This window comes from Topomyia yanbarensis, chromosome 3, assembly GCF_030247195.1.
Source record: "Topomyia yanbarensis strain Yona2022 chromosome 3, ASM3024719v1, whole genome shotgun sequence".
NCBI classification, from domain to species: domain Eukaryota; kingdom Metazoa; phylum Arthropoda; class Insecta; order Diptera; family Culicidae; genus Topomyia; species Topomyia yanbarensis.
In genome coordinates, this window is record NC_080672.1 from 3,767,827 (window position 1) to 3,790,244 (window position 22,418).

General features: G+C 45.8%; 3 protein-coding genes across 3 annotated transcripts; 1 reads left to right on the forward strand and 2 right to left on the reverse strand.

Annotated features, from left to right (window-relative positions):
* Positions 1-4,653: 4,653 nt before the first annotated feature.
* LOC131693143 (uncharacterized) lies at positions 4,654-15,763 on the forward strand. Its single transcript, XM_058980724.1, has 5 exons — positions 4,654-8,545; positions 8,711-9,870; positions 9,962-10,048; positions 14,810-14,854; positions 15,629-15,763. The coding sequence occupies exons 1-5, from the start codon at positions 4,654-4,656 to the stop codon at positions 15,761-15,763; spliced, it is 5,319 nt and encodes a 1,772-aa protein (XP_058836707.1).
* Positions 15,764-16,170: 407 nt separating this feature from the next.
* LOC131693146 (uncharacterized) lies at positions 16,171-16,884 on the reverse strand. The gene has a single exon (XM_058980730.1). It carries the CDS (start codon positions 16,882-16,884, stop codon positions 16,171-16,173), a length of 714 nt encoding a protein of 237 aa, XP_058836713.1.
* A 109-nt stretch (positions 16,885-16,993) lies between these two features.
* On the reverse strand, positions 16,994-21,122 carry LOC131693150 (uncharacterized). The gene is made up of 3 exons (XM_058980745.1): positions 20,785-21,122; positions 18,890-20,595; positions 16,994-18,828 (listed from the first exon to the last, which is right to left on the reverse strand). The coding sequence occupies exons 1-3, from the start codon at positions 21,120-21,122 to the stop codon at positions 16,994-16,996; spliced, it is 3,879 nt and encodes a 1,292-aa protein (XP_058836728.1).
* Between the last annotated feature and the right edge of the window lie 1,296 nt (positions 21,123-22,418).

The following is a 22,418-nucleotide window of genomic DNA, read 5'->3' on the forward strand; positions in this document are numbered from 1 at the left end:
GCTCTAGGAGGAATGTAGATGGAAGCAATGCAAAGGTCTTTACCTTTGATTAAAACTTGACAAGCGACAATTTCAATGCCTGGTGTCGAAGGGAGGTTAATTCGGTTGAAAGAATAGCACTTTTTGATCCCCAAAAGTACTCCTCCATAGGGGTTTTCTCGATCCAGACGAATTATATTAAAGTCGTGGAAGTTGAGATTTATATCGGAAGTTAACCAAGTTTCACATAATGCGAAAGCATCACATTTTAAACTATTTAGTAAAAATTTAAAGGAATCGATTTTCGGGAGGATACTTCTGCTGTTCCACTGTAGAACAGTGATCGAATCGGTGACCTCGTTCGATGACTTAGCCATCGAAGGATACGATCGCTGCAAGGAGGGGCCATTTAGTAGTCAACTGCTTCAAAAATGTTTGCACTATAGGGAGAAAACGTATCAGAAGGCTTTTAAGAGGATCAGTAACATTGAAAGCTGTGAAAATTAAGTCCACTATGTCAGAAAATTTCATTAGTCCGCTACTGGACTGAGTATCTGTTTGAAAAAAGGGGACACTTGGGGTTTTTGGTGTCCCTGGAAGTGGTGGGTACTCCTTGTTAGAATTAATATTTCCAAGTCCTGGAGCAAATTGCTTCGGCTTTTGTGCATCACTTCCGTTGGATTTATTGGTTGTAGATGGCGCACTCTGAGTGGACGACACCTTGGCACCCTTACGAGGCAATGTAGGGGAGGCTGGATTTCTCCTCTTCCTGGATTCCCCTGGGTTAACCAATGATGTTCCCTCTTGTGGGTCGTCAGATTCTTGCTCAACGCCAGCCAAAAGAGCAAAGGAATTTTCGGAAGGGACAGATGGCGAAGCATTCTTTAGCATTTCTGCATAAGAGTGCCTCGAGCGATCCTTAAGGGAGCGCTTAATTTTATCCCCGCGCTGCTTGTACGCCGGGCATGACTTAAGAGCATGCGGAGGGCCCCCGCAGTAAATACACTTCTCAGTTTCTCCACCGCAAGCGTCATCCTCATGCTCTCCCTCGCATTTGCCGCACCGTTTTTTATTGCCACAATAAGTGGCTGTGTGGCCCAGTTGCTTGCAATTGCTGCAGTTCATTACCCGCGGTACAAATAGGCGAACAGGTAGGCGAACCTTATCCAGGAGGACATAGTTGGGAAGAGCAGATCCGGAGAAAGTCACCCGAATCGAGTCTGACGGAGAATAAGTTGTCTTATCATTTTCAGTTTTTGCGGAATACAATTGCTTGCATTCCAGAATTTTCACCTTTTGAAGTGAAGGGTCCTTAAAGCAGCCAACCCCGTACTTCAACAGGTCTTCGCACTTTAGACCCGGTTCGGCGACGACCCCATCGATCTCCACAACTCTACAAGGCACATACACTTTGAATTGCTTCGTAAAACGCTCGCTGCGAGCAATCTGGTTTGCCTGGTCGAGGTCATTTACTATAACGCGTATCTTATTAGCTCGAACACGTGTTATCTGAGCCACGGACGGGTAGTTGGCAGTCAGCTCCCGTGAGATTTCTAGAATATTGGGCGATTTCGTGTTGGGCCGGAAATACACCACCCAGGGTCCAGTCGAACTGGCTGGGTATGTTTTAATACGGGGAGGACTGGGGGAATCAGGGGAGGGAGTAATTTCGGGTTTATCCGGTATATCCATGGGAATATCATTCCCATCCAATGTTACTTCGCCCTCGGCCATTTAGGCACGAGGATAACACGTGGTGTAAACGAGAGATGAAACTTATATTCAGGGGAAAGGGCAGAAGTAGAGACCGATCGGGGAAAGGGAAATGAAAGAAAAAAAAAAAAAAAAGAATACTTAGCTTATATAGCGGCGATTCCGGCTATTCTGGTATTCACTTCACCAGCCTGGGCACCGGCGAACAAAGACTGCCTCGAACAATGGTTGACCTTCACTGACAATTTATTCTTGTTCACTTTATGCACAGCACCAGAAAACGAACTGCTTCGATCGAGAGCTCGGAGAGTTATGACCCTAATGAGCTATGCATTTGAATTGTTTTTGTGGACTGGAATACAGCGGTCAACTCTTTCAGCAGAGAAAGTAACCAATCGGTGGTACCAGTGCCTGGTGAAGAATATCTAAGAAAATGTGGTGAGATCGGTCCAATTTATTATTTTGTTTTATTGTTTGAAATTAATTTTTTTTAAAATCCGCATACATTTCAAAATGCGTGAACTTGTTTCACAACTAAGATTTTCATCTATCTTCAAACTTTTAATATATTTCCACGAAGTTTTCTTCTGTAAAAACTATTTCGTCCAATTGAAATAGTTTGCACAAATTGCAACAACTTCCATCAAGTGCCGGAGAATTCATTCATCCCCTGATACTTCTTTGAGTCCACTTGAGTGCGTGCCTATTTAACTCTTTTACAATCTTTCAACTAACCACCCACTTGCATTGAGCCACTGTGGCTTTAGCTCTGCCGACACAGAGCCCTCGACTTTGCCATCGGCATTCGTTCGACATTGAACAGTTTGATACTTCAATGCCAGCCTTCCTATTTGCAGAGTGATCTTTCGCCCCAAGACCGAAGATGCAGCAGCACATTGTACATCAATACATAAGCAGTGCCACATTATGTGCAGCATTTGTGTTACCCCTATATCTATGCAGTATCTTCCCTGTCGAACGAAACTTATCTCAGTATGGCAACAGGAAGGAAGTAAATTTTAATGTTTACATGCTTCGTCTAATGTGCAACTGATCCAGCCAGTGCTCGACCAGCAAACAACGGCAGCTGCGGGATAAGCATCTTGGTCTCATATCGCTTATGGACCGTAGAATCCTATCCTTCCCTTCGCTTCGGTTTGATTCGATACACAGAAGAAGAAGTGAATTTTCTAGAAAATATTTAATTTTGATCGAATGAAGGGGATGATTCAATCCGCATCCCTGCAGCATATCAGCATGGTTGGACCCCAGTCGATCAATGAATGGGATACAACGACGACGACGGCAATCTGCTCGGATGCTGCAAGAAGGACGTAACACAATTTGATGTAAGTTGGCTCGTGGCTGATGCACTACTGGAAAACACGGGTTGGAAAACTGTTTCGCCTCATGCAACGATACTTTTGCGGCTTGCTGGCTTGTTTTGTTGTGGTTCTTGGCTTATTTTGTTGTTACTCAGTGAATCAGCAACACATGTGCCGACATGGAAAACGAGCGTTGTTCTGGAAAATCTAATCGAAACAGATTTATGTCCAGAAAGAAGATTCAGTAAACTGAACTGCAGTCTGGCTAGTGTCGGTCATGGAGATAAAGCTGAATGTAATCTGTGTTCTTTCTATTTCATAGCTGCTTTGCAGTCTGCTATTTCCATGCCATCGTTCAGTCAGTGCGATTCTTTATTGCTGTTGTGATGGAACAAGTGAACTTTAATTTTCAATAATGCCAATTTAATCCAATCAATTACAATGTATCAATGCAACTTATTCAATACATGTCCAATTCAAACACTGGATCCAATCAACGGATTCGCTCTGCTTTGCAATCATCCTCACTCTGCTGAAGTGGGTGGAAATCCACTCGTGATTTATACTTAACACCTAATAATAATGACAATTATTATATTCACGCGTGAATTAACCACTGGGCTCCAGGATGAAATGATTATACATGAAATTCCTGGTACACCCTCTTTCACCCATTCAGTTCATTGGTTTATGGATTGTACGGTTGAGTGCGTATTGTTTTGTATAATCAAAAATGTTATTACTGCATGTTTTCCCATTCAGGTCTATTCGACGTTAATCATGAGTAGAAATTAATGATTGTCTTTAATATGTTCAATTGACCACCATAGGCAATACTGAAAAAAGTGTGTCGCCATGGAAGAAGTTTTTTTATGCTTTAATAACCCGTTTGATTTGCGTGATGCGCAATTGGTTGCAAATGAGATATTCTTCGGTTTTGATTATTATAAGCTATTATAATCCATACAATACATTTTTGGCACGATGGTTTTAACTAGCCTATTTGTAGCTAATCATACTGTTGGGTAACTCGCTACAACACTCAACCAATAAAAATTTTGGACATCCCCAGACGTTACCAAACGTTACTACAAACTTTTCCCACCAATAAATGTACCCATACTATACGAATTACACACTTGAACTTGAACAACCAATCGAAGTACACGCGTTTCATTTATTATCCCTGTGTGGTGATACCCTTTACGTTCGCTCGTTTCCTCTGAGTGAGATTGAAATTACTTTTCGGACATCGTTGCTCCCGCCAGCTCTATCGACATCGTCGCTGACAAGATTCGTCATCCGTCCCATCGTGAAGCTGCCAGGATCGCCTTCATTTTTGGTGCCGAAACCCGGGACTGCCAGGTCATACAAAGCTCGGCCGATTTTTGAGGTTAGCGTGGGTAGGCCTCGAACAATAGACATCACATTTCGACGGAGTATTCCATCTTTAGCGTCGAATCCACGCAATCTTCAGATCGGAAATTATCATTAGTGGCAGCCCCACTGGCCTGGAAGCAGCACGGCAACGGACAGATCGGACAGTACGCAGGTTCGAGCGACCACAGGTAACCTCACTGGATCAGTAAAGGTGAGTGGCATACTATACTGAGTGGCTAATAAAGTGTGCGGCAACATGAAAGAAGCCAAGAAAGTTAAAAGGCTTTTAGTTCGACGGAACAATCTTGTTGGTTCCGTAAAATTGATTAAAGAGTTCGATGCAAATTTTGTGTTCGATCGAGATTTTCCACAACTCAAATTTCGACTCGAAAAATTAGACAAATTATGGGATGAATTTAATGAGGTACAGGCAGAAATTGAGTGTGATGAGGAATTAGAAGATGAAATATCATCCGTACGTATTGCATTTGAGACGGATTTCTTCCAACTTAAAGGATCCTTAGCAGAAAAGTTTGACGCTGTTGTACCCGTTGTGAATAGGGCGCCACCTTCACCCACCGCTCCACCTGCTCAAGCCGCTCCCATTCGTTTACCAGAATTGAAAATCCCCGAGTTCAATGGAAGTTTCGATGAATGGATGAATTTTCATGATCTGTTCATCACACTCATCCACACCAACCCACACCTTTCATCAGTGCAAAAGTTTCAGTATCTGAAAGCTGTACTGAAAGGAGAAGCATTACGTCTAGTTCAGTCTCTAACCGTATCAGCGGTAAATTATACTATCGCGTGGGATACCTTGAGAAGACGTTACGACAACAAAAATCTACAAATCAAACAACATTTTTCGGCCCTTTTGTCTACTCCTGCTATCCGGAAAGAATCGGCAGCTGCACTTTCGGATCTGGCAGATGAATTTGATAAGCATGTTTGTGTACTGAACAAGCTGGAAAATTCCGATGATCACTGGAATTCCTTCCTTATCGAGCTGCTAAGCAGTAAATTGGACTCTGTTTCCCAGAAGGAATGGGAATCACAACTGGACAATGAAGGTCGTCCAGCGTACAATGACCTGATTACCTTCATTCAAAAACGCTCTCGTATTTTGCAATCACTAACGCTCTCCCAATCTTCGCAACATGTCGCTAAGCCCGAGTCGAAGCTGGAGCCTAAAGCTTGGCGTAATAAAACCTCGATATATCACTCTAGCAGTGAAAATCTCTCAAAGTGTACTGTATGTAAGCAAACGCATCCGCTGACACAGTGCGACGATTTCAAGAAGCTATCTCCACAAAAACGGTTCGATGTGGCCAAAAAACACGGCCTTTGCTTAAATTGTCTACGGTCATCGCATATGATGAAAAACTGCACTGCTGGCTCATGTCGTACGTGCAACAAACGTCATCATACACTGTTGCACTTAAACTCAACTCCTCAGAAGACAGACCAGACTAAGGATAAAACGGCTTTATCGATTCAAATGGTCCAATGTGATACAGCCCCACGATCGGCATCGGTCGTCGAACCGTCGTCGTCGGGTTCGCAAAGTATACCGTCAGGGTCGGCTCACAGCTCTTCACAGGCGACAAATTGTCAAGCTGTCGTTCCTGTATATTCACATTTTTCGAAAAACAGTACGTCTGCTGTCTTCATGCTGACCGCATATGTGAAAGTTAAGAACATCGACGGTCAATACATTCATGCTAGGGCTCTATTGGATTGTGCATCCGAAGCCAACTTCGTAACCGAATCTCTCGCACAAGCTCTCCGGTTAAAACGCGCACCAGCAAATGTCGATGTGTATGGCATCAGTCAGTCTGTAAAAAGGGTAAAACAGCAAATACCCATTGTTGTGTCATCTCGTACTGGCCCGTACACTACCAGTATGAACTTTTTGATTCTACCATCTTTAACGAGAATACTACCAACTGTCGATGTAGATGTATCAAAGTGGATTATCCCTCGCCACCTTCCTCTCGCTGATCCAAAATTTAACATCGCCCATGACGTTGACTTGATAATCGGTATAAAATCATTCTTCGCCATCCTAGAGGAAGACCAAATCAATCTTGGCAATGGCTTGCCAGTACTTCGTAAAACTGTTTTTGGATACGTCGTCGCAGGTGAGGCGTTTGAAACGAATAATACTAGTGTCGTCTGCAACGTTTCCACTATTGACAACATGGCGTCAATAGTTCGCAAGTTTTGGGAGGTGGAGAGTTTCGAAAGCGGCAAAGCCCTTTCTCTCGAAGAGCAGTACTGCGAGTCACACTTTTCGAAGACCCACTTTAGAGCCCCTGACGGTCGGTACGTGGTTCGTTTGCCGATTCGTGAAGAAATGTTGCTTTCTTTGGGAGAATCATTCACGGTTGCGAAACGCAGATTCAGTGGCATTGAAAGGAAGCTTAGTATGGACCCACAGCTCCAATTAGAGTACACACGGTTTATGGAAGAGTACCAATTGTTGGGGCATATGACCGAAGCTGTGCCCGATCACTCAAAACCCTATTTCTACCTTCCTCACCATGCAATCCAGCGACCAGAGAGCACAACAACCAAAACACGTGTCGTTTTCGATGGCTCATGCCGAGGATCCAACAGTCTGTCGCTAAATGACCTGTGCTACATTGGCCCTACTATCCAACCTCCACTTTTGTCCACATTGCTGAACTTCCGATTGCCGAAATATGCAGTGACAGCCGACGTGGAGAAAATGTATCGGCAAGTCATCGTTAATGCCATCGATCGTCCTTTACAGCAGATTATCTGGCGGAACTATCCAAATGAGGAGCTGAAAACTTATCGATTGAACACCGTGACATACGGCACAGCACCAGCGCCGTACCTGGCTACTCGAGTCTTGAACCAGTTGGCAGAAGATGAAGCCAACAACTACCCGCTAGCATCGCCGAAAGTGAAGCAAACCTTTTACGTCGACGATCATCTGTCGGGAGACGACGACGAACAACGATTGATCGAGACCAATTGTCAACTTATCGCTCTTCTTCGTTCGGGAGGATTCAGTCTGCGAAAATGGTGCAGCAACAGTGCAGACGTACTCACTCACATTCCCGAATCGTTACGGGACACTCGTACGGAGTTTGGAATCGGTATAAACGATCCGATTAAAACGCTTGGACTCCAGTGGCACCCAGTTCCAGATCACTTCAGTTTTAATGTTCCTGTTTTCGGAAGTACCGAACCGATAACAAAACGCCTTATTCTCTCGGAGATGTCACGTCTATTCGACCCGCTCGGACTTGTTGGCGCAGTAATTGTAAGCGCAAAAATATTTCTTCAATCGCTTTGGTCCCAACAATTCAATTGGAACGACCAGTTACCAGTTGAGCTCCAAAATTGGTGGATAAATTTTCGCTTCGAAATCAGAGAACTCAGTTCGCTCTACATTCAAAGCCGGGTTCTCGTGGATCATCACAAGGTCATCAGTCTTCACTGTTTCGCCGATGCATCCGATCGCGCATACGGAAGCTGCATATATGTGAAGACAACGAATGCTGACGGTACATCGAAGAGCAATCTGCTCATCTCAAAATCACGAGTCAGTCCTCTAACAAAATTATCCACTCCTCGACTGGAATTATGCGCGGCTGTTCTCGCAGCGCAGTTAGCAGAGTTCGTTTTGGAATCAACAAAATTAAACTGTCCAGTGATATATTGGACAGATTCTACAATAGTACTACACTGGCTCGCCTCATCGTCATCGACCTGGAAAGTGTTTGTGTCGAATAGGATTGCTGAAATTCACAGACTTACTAGGGGAAGCTGCTGGCGCCACGTACCAACCAATCTTAATCCAGCTGACCGGATCTCCCGTGGCGTTCTTCCATCCAAGTTGGTTGATGACGAAATCTGGTGGCACGGCCCACGCTTTATCTGCACCGAGCCGGAACATTGGCCACCAAACTGCATTCAGCTCTCACCACTCCACTTGCAAACGCGGGAGCTCGAAGCTCGCCATACGGTGGTAGTAGTAGCCACTACAAACTCAGCTGCACTTGAACTCATCGAGCAGCATTCCACACTCTCTCCCCTGCAGCGAAAGGTTGCCTGGATTGTGCGGTTCGCTTTTAATTGTCGTACCAAGTTGCCTGAAAATCGTCGTATTGGTTCGCTTTCATGCAAAGAAGTCGATAGCGCTCTAAAGCTTTTGATTAAACAAACACAAGCACATTATTTTTCGTCAGAGATTCGTTTTTTGCAAAATCACAAAGGATCAGTGCAAAAGCTAATATCGTTTAAATCGCCACTCAAAACTCTCAATTCCGTTTTAGATGTAGATGGTATTCTTCGAGTGAACGGACGTCTCCAAGAGCTTAATGCTTCATTCGATACTAAGCACCCTATGATCCTGCCGAAAAACGCACATCTCACGCTTCTCGTAGCAAGAGCAATACACCTACGGATGCTCCACGCAGGTCCACAGCTGCTCTTATCAACGATGCAGCAACGATTCTGGCCAATCAGGGGGAGAGATATTGCAAAGAAGGTCGTACGAGAATGCCTAGTGTGTTTTCGCTGCAAGCCGAGCACTGCTAGGCAGATTATGGGCCAACTACCTGCTGTTCGACTGACACCGTCGCGCGCGTTCGTCTCGTGTGGCGTTGACTATTGCGGGCCATTTTTCGTGAGACCACCTAGTCGTCGCGGTTCGTCGGTGAAAATATTCGTCGCTACTTTCATCTGCATGTGGTCCAAGGCAGTCCACATCGAGATGGTGTGTAGTCTGACGTCAGCTGCGTTCATCAACTCACTAAAGCGTCTCGTCGGTCGTCGTGGTCGCGTGGCTGATATTTATTGCGACAACGCACGTACATTCGTAGGAGCCAATCGCCTGCTTCAAGATCTTCGGTTGCAATTCAACGCAATGCATCGCTCAGACGAAGTCGCAGTACACTGTACCGAAACAGGTATCAACTTCCACTTCAACCCAGCTCGGTCACCACACTTCGGCGGCTTGTGGGAGGCCGCAGTAAAGACTTTCAAATACCATCTCTACCGGGTGATGAAGGACACATTACTCACGATTGAAGATTTCAACACGCTGATAATTCAAATCGAGGGAATCATGAACTCTCGTCCACTATCCCCGCTCTCATCAGATCCAGCAGACGTCATTGCCCTCACTCCTGGGCATTTTCTTGTGGGAGAACCTTTATATTCTCTCCCAGAGCCGGATCTTTGTGACATCCCTATTAATCGTCTCAATTCATTCCAGAAAATGCAACAACGGCTTCAACATTTCTGGAAAGCTTGGTCACGTGATTACATTGGTCAATTACAGAATCGAAAGAAGTGGCCGACTGTCATACCAAACATCGAGGTTGGGACTATGGTTCTGTTGAAACAGGACAACGTTCCACCAATGCGCTGGATTCTTGGTCGAGTCGAGAAGGTGTTTCTCGGCCCTGATGGACACGTTCGTGTGGTCCATGTAAGGACTGCAAACGGAAGTTACAGGCGGGCAATTACCGAAATTTGCCCACTACCAATTGAACAACGCGGTCATCACAACAACCCTGCAGTTACGGCATCAGCATCACCACCCACTGAGCAAGGAGAAGCTTGGTGATTTGTTTGAAAGTGCCTTTCAATGCTGGCCGGCATGTTGGGTAACTCGCTACAACACTCAACCAATAAAAATTTTGGACATCCCCAGACGTTACCAAACGTTACTACAAACTTTTCCCACCAATAAATGTACCCATACTATACGAATTACACACTTGAACTTGAACAACCAATCGAAGTACACGCGTTTCATTTATTATCCCTGTGTGGTGATACCCTTTACGTTCGCTCGTTTCCTCTGAGTGAGATTGAAATTACTTTTCGGACATCGTTGCTCCCGCCAGCTCTATCGACATCGTCGCTGACAAGATTCGTCATCCGTCCCATCGTGAAGCTGCCAGGATCGCCTTCACATGCTTTTGAAAGATTGTGACCGAAATCAGTTATGGAGTTTGTGTTTCGACTTCGTCTCATCAGAATCTGACGCCAACTTAGTGTCAGGACTATGCCAAACGAAATGTTTCGATTTCATCAGCTTAAACATGAACTCAAACATCATGTAACATCACAAAAGCAAAACCGAAAGAATACTTCGCAGTGAGACAATTCGTTTCAATACTAAACTTTCTAAGGATGCTGATATTTCGTATCATTGCTTCAGTCGATACCAAAAACCATGGGTTTATGGAATAATGATAGTAGTAATGACAATTGTGACTTTCTCAATCTGGCATTCATGTCCTCTATCTGTTAGTATTTTTGTAGTCAGAAAAGTGCGCGAACCATAGGCGGCTCCATTCGGCTCACAAAGGGGGGTCCATCTTTCTGAAAAAAGTGTCGAACTTTGGAAACTTATTTCTTAACACAAATCATATTTAGAGATATACGAATAGTTAGACGAATCACATCATCCTTGAATGCTTGAATTCTTTTTTTCTCTTCTAATCGTCATGGAGTCCATTGCGCTAATGATTTTGGTAACATAAACAAAACGTGGTGAATGTTTTTGTTTTCCAGATAATCAAGTCCAATTTTACGCAATCGATCAGGATACAATGGGCGATGTGAAGGGTTTCACTATAACAGGTCTGTTTGCAATACAAACTAAGAAAGCATTTACAGAAAAACGAAATAATATTTTAATATTAGCTTCACATTTAAATGTTAATTTGATTTCAGTTTATGATTTTCATTTAAGATATCAAAGTCAGTTCTCATTTTGTTGCGCTTTATTTGATTATTTATTTTTCCTCGGCAAAACATGAAATTGAATACTTGCTTTATTATCAATAAGAAATTATCAATATAAAATTTCAACATCTCAATGAATTTTCAATTTACTTTTACTGATTACACAAATAGAAATTCTGTTTGATGTCATGGGGCAATTTTTCTGATCAACATCGTCCCATATTGGAGCTAGTATTTTCAGTATAACCGCAGAAAACGAAATCAGGAACCAACTAACACAAGTCCAAGTGTTGATTAAAACACATTGAATAAAGGTCGGTCGGTTGAGAAGTGTCGTTTCTCACTCGTTTACCACAATCGATTAAAATCTAATATCTTAATGCAGCCTTGGAAGGATTAGAGTAACTCGGTCAATCTCAGTTGAAATGCCTATAGGTATCACACAAGTAAGTCACTTAGGTCAATTGATTTTTTGTTTATTCCTTAAAAATCTATGCCATTATGACGAAAAAACTGAACACTGAACTGTGCAGCCGATTCGAGGAGGCTATAAATGTCACCGAGCAACTAAACAACCTAATAGTAGCCCAAAACAACACGAACTGGCCAGAACTCGTGCTCGTTAGCTGTACGACCAGGTGCTGACTGCTAATGAAATTTGATGGATGTGTCTTGGTCGACGATGAAATTTATGCGAAAACCCATTTCAAATAAAACCAAATAATAATGCAAAAAATCAGCAGTTCCATGATGACCCAATTACGTAATGACCTAATCTAGTCAGCTGGCATAACAGCAAGAACTTGCTTCAATGGCCGACAATGGGGTCCAGTTGTGTGTGTGTGTGTGTGTGTGTTTTTTACTTCATGGTAAAGCTCTTACGCTGACGCAGCACACGTTCAATAGTTAGACCATACTTCCGATTTCGTCCATTGTGTGCCAGAGTGAGGGACTCTGAACAGATATTTGATTGATCCCCCGGATTTCATTTGAAATGACTATTTCAGGGGGAGGCTGTGCTCATGCACTTCACTGGATTCCAGGTCCAGTTGGTCGTACTAGTTCGCTGGTCTCATAACCGCCATATCAGTCCTGCACGGCATGGTATTATTCATGCGCTCTTCTCTGTGTTGACCAGCTGGATGCTTTGGTCGATCCAGTGATTCCAGTTGGAGGGTGGCTTTCGGTTTACTGGTACCCCGACGACTCTATACTGGTGGTTTGTCGTGTTCGGTGGTGGAGCTAGCCTCGGCCGATGTCTGTCCGACGATTCTGGATGGAGGATTGCGTCCGGTTCACTGGTGCCCCGACGATTCAAGCCGGCGATTCGCTACGGACTAGTCCCTGACGGTGGATCTTTGCTACTCCGACGAAGAGTTTCCCGGCAGTGGAAGATTTTCCAAAACCGATGCTACCCGGGCATATTCCGAGGGCGGTCTGGCGATTCTGGGTGGAGGGTTGATTTCCAGCCCACAGGCGCACCGACGCCCTTTGGACGGTGCTACTTCACGATTTGCTCGAGCTAATCCCCGGCGGTGGGCATAGCCTACTCTAACGCAGAAATTTCTCGATGTCGAAAGTCCTCTCGAAACTGTTATGATGCTGGTCGGTTAGGTGCCAAGGTCAGTCCTGCGATTCCGGAGGAGGAGGACTTCGGTTTCCCCGAAGTCCTAGTCCTCAGCGGTGGATTTTGCCTATTCCGGTCGCGCCTGCTGGTCTACCTTCTCTCTCTTCAGCCTCTTCAGATTTGTCGAGAGCCAAGGTACCGGCGATTCCGGTCGAAATGTAACTTTCGGTTCATCGGTGCCTCGATGACCCGAAGCCTTGTACTGCTACATTGTTGGTCCTTGCTTCTCTCACCTTCGTTGCAACGCTGACATGATCTGCCCAGATAAGAACTGTGTCATGTGGAAGTTCACTTTACCATGTACTTCTACTTCCTCTAGTGATTCGTCGATCACTTGGAGCATCACGTCGTCCGCAAAACCGACAATCTTCACGGACCTGGGGAGGCTCAGCTTCAGCACTCCGTTGTACATAGCATTCCAAAGAGTATTGAACCCTGTGGAACGCCCGTTGTTTCGGTTACATTTCTTTTTCCGGGATCAGTTTCGTAGATCAGTTGCCGGTTCTGAAAGCAGCTCCTCAGAATCCTACAGAGCTACTCGGGAACACTCAGTCTGTGCAGCGAATCAGCAATTGTAGCGAACTGTCATTGTTGAAGGCGTTTTCTACGTTCAGTGTCACCACTGTTTACTTATAATGCGTCATTCTACTTATGAGTGTGTCATTTAACTTCAGTTATCACCGGATAGATTTCTGTAGGCAATGGCATTTTGATTCTCGTCAAGTTTTAACTCTACATTAGTAATATTCTATACAATAGCGACGCGCGTGAAACAGGACACAACGTCCTATAGATGGACAACAACGAGCCCGTCGAGATTCCCGAATTTTCGTTATCGATATTAACGGTACGGTTTGGGAATGAGATTGTGAGCCCAAAAACAGAAAATCTGTTCGCTTCAGTTTAACCCATTTAAAACAAAAATCCATTCTGAAGCTTCTCTATTATAAACCTTCGCTTATCCACCAACATCTTCAACACCCCCCAGATTCCAGTAGATGCCAATTCAATTAAGTTTTCCCGTGCTTTAAACATACAAAAACATACCAGATGCCTTAGTGCCAAAAACACATCACGTATATCCGAAATATAAAACGTGTGTGCCAATAGGCTCAATACCCTACGTACATACCAACCACTAAAAACATTTGGCGTCTTAACCAAGGATGCAAAATGCCTACCTTTTCTACGGCTGTAATTTTTTTGCCTACATTCTCATTTCTTTTTCGACGCTGCTGTCGTTCGCTAGTGCATGACGCCCAACGATGTACGGCAGTCTGTAAGCAAAGCAGTAACATGACAAAAAATACTGCCCCCAGTACAGCCACCTGACGCGAGCGGTATATCTTCTCTTTCCTTATTTTACACTTATTAATATTTTAATTCTATTCAATATTTTTAATCACAAACGACGACAATGAATGCGGTTCGTTTACGCCACGACCGGCATCAATGCTTACGTGTGCGGGTCTCTCGCTTTGACTATGCAGAGAAAAATGTACAAAGCGAGAGAACAAACTTTACTACACCACACTCTGACCGAGCAGTCAGCAAAACAGAAATGTATTCTACTGCTGTACGGGAAAATGTACTCGGTTTGGCTACCGTTCTGGCAAGAGCTGTAGCGGGCTGTACGGCTTGTGCAAATGTAAATATACCGAAAAAAATGCAGTTTACCGGTACCGTTGGCATCCCTGGTCTTTACAACCGAACGCGCACACAATCATAAAAATAAATTAATTTGTCCCCGTCCCAACGCAAACACACAAGCGGCATACAAACACCCTGCAATGTTCAAACCAAAGGCTTCCCACCCACCCACTTTGCAAATCATCGTGTATACACAACTCGAGCATATTGCGTGCTCTTCACCCTGCTGTGCGATTTGAATCTGCATACACGAATGAGTTCGTTTATGCAAAGTTTGCCATGCCATCTGTCGATATGCACAGGTAGAGCAGGTGAATAAAACGACTTACAGGTGCGAATTCAAATCAGCGTAGAGGGACGGTTGCAGGTAAGTATGATTTCTTCCACTTTACAGGTACGCGCCGAGTTCGGTGAATCGACGAGCGGCACAGTAACACAGGTAAGTAAATTCCCTTTTTTTTACACTTACTGACACTATTTTATTTGTCTAAATTTATTCACCTTAAATTATTTATTTATTCACTAACTTACACTATTCAATTTAGCTTTAATGTATCGATTTAAAATCGCGCACTCGCAAATGAACTGCTCACTTATTAGATTGTTGATCGGTTTGACGTTTTGATTTCAGCTGACGACTAAGAGGCGCGACCACGGACGGCGCCCCCTTTTATAAGTTTTAACCGGGAGCTGGTTGCAGAAGATAGCTACCACGGTTTGGGCATCGATAAAACGATCGATGAACGATGGAGCCATTGGTCGTTTGCATGCGCCGCTGAGATATAGGTGGCGCGCTGTTACCATTTTTCGTTTTGCACGAACATACTGCCCCCGTCAGAAAGTTCATTCCTTTCTGACACGCCAATAACGTCGTCGATGATCCCAGGAGATATCTCGATGAGTATGCCGTGTATGTTGTGTTGTTGTTTCGTCACTCGAGCGATGTTGTGTGTTGATGACAGCAGCAACATAAAATTAACCACAAAAAGAAGACCCGGTAGAGGGTTTTAAATAAACTAAATTAGTTGGACAGGTTCTTACCTTGCCCAACTGGTATGAGGGCCTTAATGTTTTTGTTTTCAGGTGCTGCTGGCAGGAACAAGTAAGTAAAGTCGATGACGATGAAGGAAGCGATGATGTGTACATTGACGATGTGTGAATCGGAAGGTAAGTGATAAAATTTGTAGTGCGATAATGTTTACTCTGTCGATAGGTGGTTTATCTGGTGCAGATGAAGTCGGCGGCAGGTGTTTACACTTGTCTGATGATCTCGATGACAATTACCGTCCGTCGACAGGAACATGAAATCCAAAAGAGAAGACCCGGTAGAGGGTTTCAGGAAAACTAAAATTGTTGGACAGGTTCTTACCTTGCCCAAACAGTATGAGGGCCTTGTATTTATGGATTGCAGATGCTGTAATGCGATGATGATGTTTGCATCGAACAGATAGGTGATTAATTTTTCTGGTACTTGTCCGATGGTTGGATGATGACCGTCCATCAGCAGCATGAAATAGGAAAACAAAAGACCCGGTAGAGGGTTTTTGGAAAATGAAGGTGTTGGACAGGTGCTTACCTTGTCCCAACAATATGCGGGCCCTAATTATTTTAGCTTTCAGGTGCTGCTGGCTGGAACAGGTGAGTATCGACGATCGTGCTGGAAGTTGATGATTCGCGAAGAATTTACATGTTTACAATGGGTAGGTGTTGAATTTAATTTTTCTGCTGCTGATGAAATTGGCAGCAAACAAATTTTTATTCCAAGTGCCATCGTTTCCACAGCTGTTGGAACATTTTTTGAATTTGCTGCCACTGTCGAAGTCTGTTGAAAGGAATGTCGGTGACATCTATGTCCGGGACAGCCTTCAGCGCAGCTCCAGTGAGAAAATGACCTGGTGTGAGTACTTCCAAGTCGGTAGATTCGTCGGACAGTGGCACAAGCGGGCGGGAGTTGAGGCAGCACTCGATTTGTGCTAACAGAGTTTCCATCGAGTCGTAGGCGAGCGTGTGCGTTCCAAGTACTCGAACGAAATGCTTTTGAGCAGATGCTATTGCGGCCTCCCATAGGCCACCAAAGTGTGATGCTCGTGGGGGGTTAAAATGCCAACGAATTCCATTTTCGGCGCAGTCGCGGGCGATTGTTTGCTGATGATCCTTGCTTCGCACTATTTGACGAAGTTCGTTGGCTGCTCCTACGAAATTGCGGCCGTTGTCGCTGTAGATTTCGTTGCACAGTCCGCGTCGGGAGACGAATCTGCGAAGTGCTTCGATGAATTTCGCTGTGCTTAAGTCACTCACCAGTTCAATATGCACAGCTTTCGTTGCAAAGCATACAAAAACTGCAACGTAGGCTTTGGTGGGTGCAGCTCGTCGATGGGGTGGTTTTAAAAGAATTGGTCCCCAGTAGTCGACGCCGGTCGATGAGAATGCTCGAGCTGCGGTGATTCGCGCTGCGGGTAGTTCAGCCATGAATTGCTCAAGCAGTTTGGGACGCGCTCGAAAGCAAATCACACACTTGTGAACTGTTCGTTTGGCCAAACTTCTGCAGCCTGTTATCCAGTATCGTAAGCGAAGAAGGTTAAGCAGAAGTTGGGGTGCTGCGTGTAAATTCTTCTCGTGATAGTGGCGAACGAGTAGGACGGAGAAGTGATGAGAAGCCGGAAGAAGAATCTGATGTTTGCTGTCGTACTGCGGCCTTCCCCAATCTACCGCCGATGCGAATCAGCTGATCTGTGCCGATAAAGGGATGAAACCAACGGATGCGAGATTTTGCGGATACAGTTTGTGCTTGTTGGAGGGCCTTGTACTCGTTGCTGAAGCTTTGCTGTTGGATGAGTCTGATGATCGTCGCTTCTGCTTCCTTCTGCTCGTCGACTGTGAGATGTGCTGATTCCGCTCGTGCTGTAGAAGTTTTCCGACAGTTCTGAAGAAATCGTCGACAGTAAGCGGCTACTCGAACCATATGCTGGAAGTTGGAGAATGTTTCAACGAACTGGTCGACGAATGAGGGTTCAACGGCGGCGGAAGTTACTACTGCTGGTACTTTTCGTGCTTCCATGAGGACTTCGGGAGGCTGATTAGCGTTCGGTTGTTGAATTGGCCAGTCGCGTTGGTCACTCTGCAGCCATTGAGATCCTTGCCACCAAAGATCGTTTTGTAGAAGGGTTTCTGCGGGTATTCCTCTGGAAATGTGGTCTGCTGGGTTTTGCTGGCCTGCTACGTGGTTCCAAGAGCAGTTTTGCGTGGCGGTCTGAATCTTGGAGACTCGATTGGCCACGAACGTTGTCCAGGTCGACGGAGAAGAATTTAGCCAACTCAGCACGATGGTAGAATCGACCCAAAAGAACGTTTCAGTGTGTATTTGGAGCGATGACGTCACCTTCTCGTAGAGTTCAGCAGACAGAAGGGCACCGCAGAGCTCGAGTCGAGGAATGCTTTGTTTTTTCAGGGGTGCGACCTTCGATTTCGCAGTCAGCAGACAAACTTTGACTGCACTAGAGGCATCTGTCGAGCGGACGTAGACACACGAGCCGTATGCGTGTTCCGAAGCGTCGGAGAAGAAATGCAGCTGGACTGATACGGGATTGGCGAGAAGAATGCAACGGTCGATGCGCAAATCGTTCAGCCGATGGAGTTGCGATTGGTACTCTTGCCAGCGTTCTTTGATGGCGGTCGGTAGTTCGTTGTCCCAGCTCCAAATCTTGCCGTCGTCGTGCTTCAAGGTCCAGAGAGTCTGCATGAACATTTTGGCGGTAGTTACGACGAATCCGACAAGTCCAAGCGGATCAAACAAACGTGCGATATATGACAGTGCGATGCGTTTCGTAAGCGGTGCATCTGTTGTTGACGGAGGAAGCTGAATTTTGTAGCGGAGCTGGTCGGTGGACGGTTCCCAGTGCAGTCCAAGCGTTTTTATGCACGGATCTCGGTCTAAGTCGACTGACCCTTGTACAGCACGATTTTCTGCTGGGATATCCTGTAGTACTGCTTGTTCGTTGGACGCCCATTTGCGGAGTTCGAATCCACCCTTGAGCAACAATGCGTCGAGCTGCTTGCGTAAAGCGATTGTTTCTGCTACGTTGCGTCCACCGGAAAACAGATCGTCGACGTAGAAATCCTTGCGTAGAACTTCAGCTGCTTCAGGGTACTCGTCGCGTTCGTCGTCGGCTAGTTGCTGGAGAACTCTCGTTGCAAGGTATGGTGCGCTGGCTGTGCCGTATGTTACGGTCTTTAGTTCAAAGGTTTTCATCGAAGTGTCGGGAGAAACTCGCCAGACAATTCGCTGCAGTGGAGTGTCCTGCTCGTCTACCAGGACTTGGCGGTACATCTGCTTGATGTCGGCGATCAGCATGACTGGGTGTGTTCGGGCTCGCATGATAATTGATCGCAGGTCTTCTTGCACGGTTGGTCCAACTAGAAGCGCGTCGTTCAGCGATGGTCCGTTGGGGGTTTTACACGACGCGTCAAAAACTACCCCCCCCTACAGCATGATGCGGAAGATGGTAGCATGGAGTGGGAGGATTCTCGTAGTCCGTTACGCGCTGCATGTGCCCTAGCGCGTGGTATTCCTCGACGAAGACTCGGTATTGTTGATGTAGGTCGGGATTACGGACTAGACGACCTTCTAGCTGGTGAAAACGTCGTAGAGCGGTGCGACGGTTGTCGACGAGGCTAGACAACACATCTTGCTTCAGTGGCAGTCGAACTATGTATCGCCCTTCGGTGTTGCGGGTTACCGTGCGACGGAAGTGTTCCTCGCAGGTGGCTTCTTCGACGGAATAGCACGGAGAGGCGTTGTCTTCCTCGATGGACCAAAACCTTTCCATTAGACGGTGCACGTCGTTGACGGTGGCGACATTTGCGACGATTGGAGCAATCGGTTGACCATGAGAAGACCTTCCCGACACTACCCAGCCAAGAACGGAGTTCACGAGTACCGGAAGGTTATCGCCAAGCGGAATTCGACCAGAGACCTTGAACAAGTCGAAGAAAATTTCTGCTCCCAAGATGAGATCGATTGGGTTGGTGCTGCAGAATGACGGATCAGCTAGCTGTATACTCGGCGGAATCTCCCAGGCCGAAGTATCAACAGAAGTCGACGGCAGATCGATGGTTATTTTGGGAAGAACTAGAAATTCCAAGCTAGTCGAATACCTTCCTGTGCGAGAGCGAATTGTGGTTGACAATTTGTGCCTAGCATGCGTCGACGATTGACCGATGCCAGCTATCGGAAGATGGACCTTCTTCCGTTGCGCTTTGAATCGCTGGGAGAATGATTCGGTAACGAAACAGCATTCGCTACCGGAATCTAGCAACGCACGTGCTGTGTGCTCGCTTCCACTGTCGTCGACAACGATGACTACAGCAGTAGCAAGTAGAATTGCCTTCCGTCCTTGACTAACGGAAGCGAAACTGGCAGGCTCGATGGTGGCTGACACAGATGCAGTGGGTGGATTGCTGGTAGATGCAGCAGGCGTAGACCTTTCATCTGTGTAGTTGGTTGTCTTCTGACCTGAGCTGGTTGGTTGTTGACTGGAACAAAGCTGAGTATGATGCTTGCCCCGACACTTGCGGCAGGTACTCGTTGACGAACAGTCCTTCGCTTGATGACCCTTCCGCAAGCAGTTCCGACAGAGATGATTGCGACGAACTTCCTTCTCCTTATCCTCCGAACTCATCTTGGAAAACGTCGAGCATTGATAGAGTGGATGATGGTTGTTGCAGACGATGCACTTCCTTGTGTTGAACTGTGCTGCATTGTTACTTGCGACTGGTCGTTGAGAAGACTTTTTCGCTTGGCCGGAAAAAGGGACATCTACCGTACTGCCCTGGATGTTCTGCAGAACGGTGACACTACGTTGGATGAATGAGGTCAAGTCCTTGAACGAGATGGCATCCTTCGTCGTTGAAAATTCCTCCCAGTCCCTTCTCGTCGTCGGATCGAGGCGAATGCTCAGCATCCGAATCAGCAGAATGTCCCAGCATTGGACCATCTCCCCCAACTGCTGAAGAACCTTGACGTTGGCCTCGAATTTCTCCACCAGTGAATGCAACTCAGAAGCATACTCTTTTTTCAGCGAAGGGAACTCGAACAACGCATCGACATATGATTGCTTTAACCGCGCAGGGTTTTGAAAATGTTCGATCAGCAAATTCCAAGCCACCACGTAATTGTTTGCGCTGAGTGGAATGGTTTGAATTAGCTTCAAAGCGTCACCCGACAATGACGAACGTAAATAGTAAAACTTCTGTATGTTTGAAAGTTCTACCGAAGAATGGACCAGCGAAACGAATAAATCGTGGAAATTTAACCAGCTATCCAAATTCCCACTAAAGACCGGAAGTTTTACGTCAGGCAAGCGCACCTACGATGACGACGAAGGGCCACGACTAGTTGATGGAGAACTAGAGACGCTCGGAACTAAATTTTTATTTTTCGCCAGCAACATTCCCTTGGACCGGTAGTAGGCCGACTCGAGCTTGGTCCGTAGCTTTAGTTGCTCGTCCAAGTTAGCTTCGTCGAGGGACTCCAGCTCCATCTGGACTATGTTGAGGTCCTCCCAGAGCTTGATGATGCTCTCTAACCGTACTGGTACTTGGATGGCATCCCTTTCATCGTCGAACTCGAATCTAGTAATGGCGTTGAATGACGTCATCAAGCTCCGTTGTCTTAGCTTGAGACTCTTGATGCGACGCTCGGTGGACATCGTAATGGCGGAATGGATCTGCAAAGCAAAGACCGCGTAGCACAAACGAGAAGCGTGAAGGTTTTGGAACCCTAATTACCTGTGAAAGGCAATGCGTATGCCTTGTATTTTTTTTAATTAGCAGCGTCCTGCTTCTCTGTCGGGTATATAAATCCAGTGGCAATTAGCGTAAGCGTTCCACCAGCAGAAATGAGCGAACGGAATCGTCCTATGTTAGTGTCGATAGCAGCAATCTATTTCCTCTACCGTGTCGTGTGGGTGAATTGAAACCCGGCTGGAACGGGCGGTCCGCCAGCCAGCAAACTTGGTGGACCAGTGGGTAAAGGGACTGCGTCGCAATCAGTAGCAACAGGCACTCACAGAAGGTAATGAACGGGTTCTGAAATCAGAAGACCGCGCAGCTCAAAAGGGAAAATTAGCGGGTAATGGAACCCTAATTACCTTGGCAAGGCAATGGAAATGCCTTGTAATTATGATATTTCCTCCAGCAGTTGCAGCTGCGGTCGAAATTGTCTCCAACAATTGTTTAGAAGTAGCGTCTTCTTTCCGAACAAAGGCTGCTATTCTGAAGGACTGGTCGCGATGGCGTTCCCGACAAGCGTCAGGGATGGCGGACGTAGTGGCGTCAGGCGAGCGGTGCAATGGCGGACAAACGGAGTTCGACGCTTATCCGGTTCGAAGGACCAATGTCGATATGCACAGGTAGAGCAGGTGAATAAAACGACTTACAGGTGCGAATTCAAATCAGCGTAGAGGGACGGTTGCAGGTAAGTATAATTTCTTCCACTTTACAGGTACGCGCCGAGTTCGGTGAATCGACGAGCGGCACAGTAACACAGGTAAGTAAATTCCCTTTTTTTACACTTACTGACACTATTTTATTTGTCTAAATTTATTCACCTTAAATTATTTATTTATTCACTAACTTACACTATTCAATTTAGCTTTAATGTATCGATTTAAAATCGCGCACTCGCAAATGAACTGCTCACTTATTAGATTGTTGATCGGTTTGACGTTTTGATTTCAGCTGACGACTAAGAGGCGCGACCACGGACGGCGCCCCCTTTTATAAGTTTTAACCGGGAGCTGGTTGCAGAAGATAGCTACCACGGTTTGGGCATCGATAAAACGATCGATGAACGATGGAGCCATTGGTCGTTTGCATGCGCCGCTGAGATATAGGTGGCGCGCTGTTACCATTTTTCGTTTTGCACGAACACCATCACTGCCATGCCCCACTTATCGCATCGTCCGGACATTATTGTCCAGATCCTACTCGTGCGAAAATCGAGT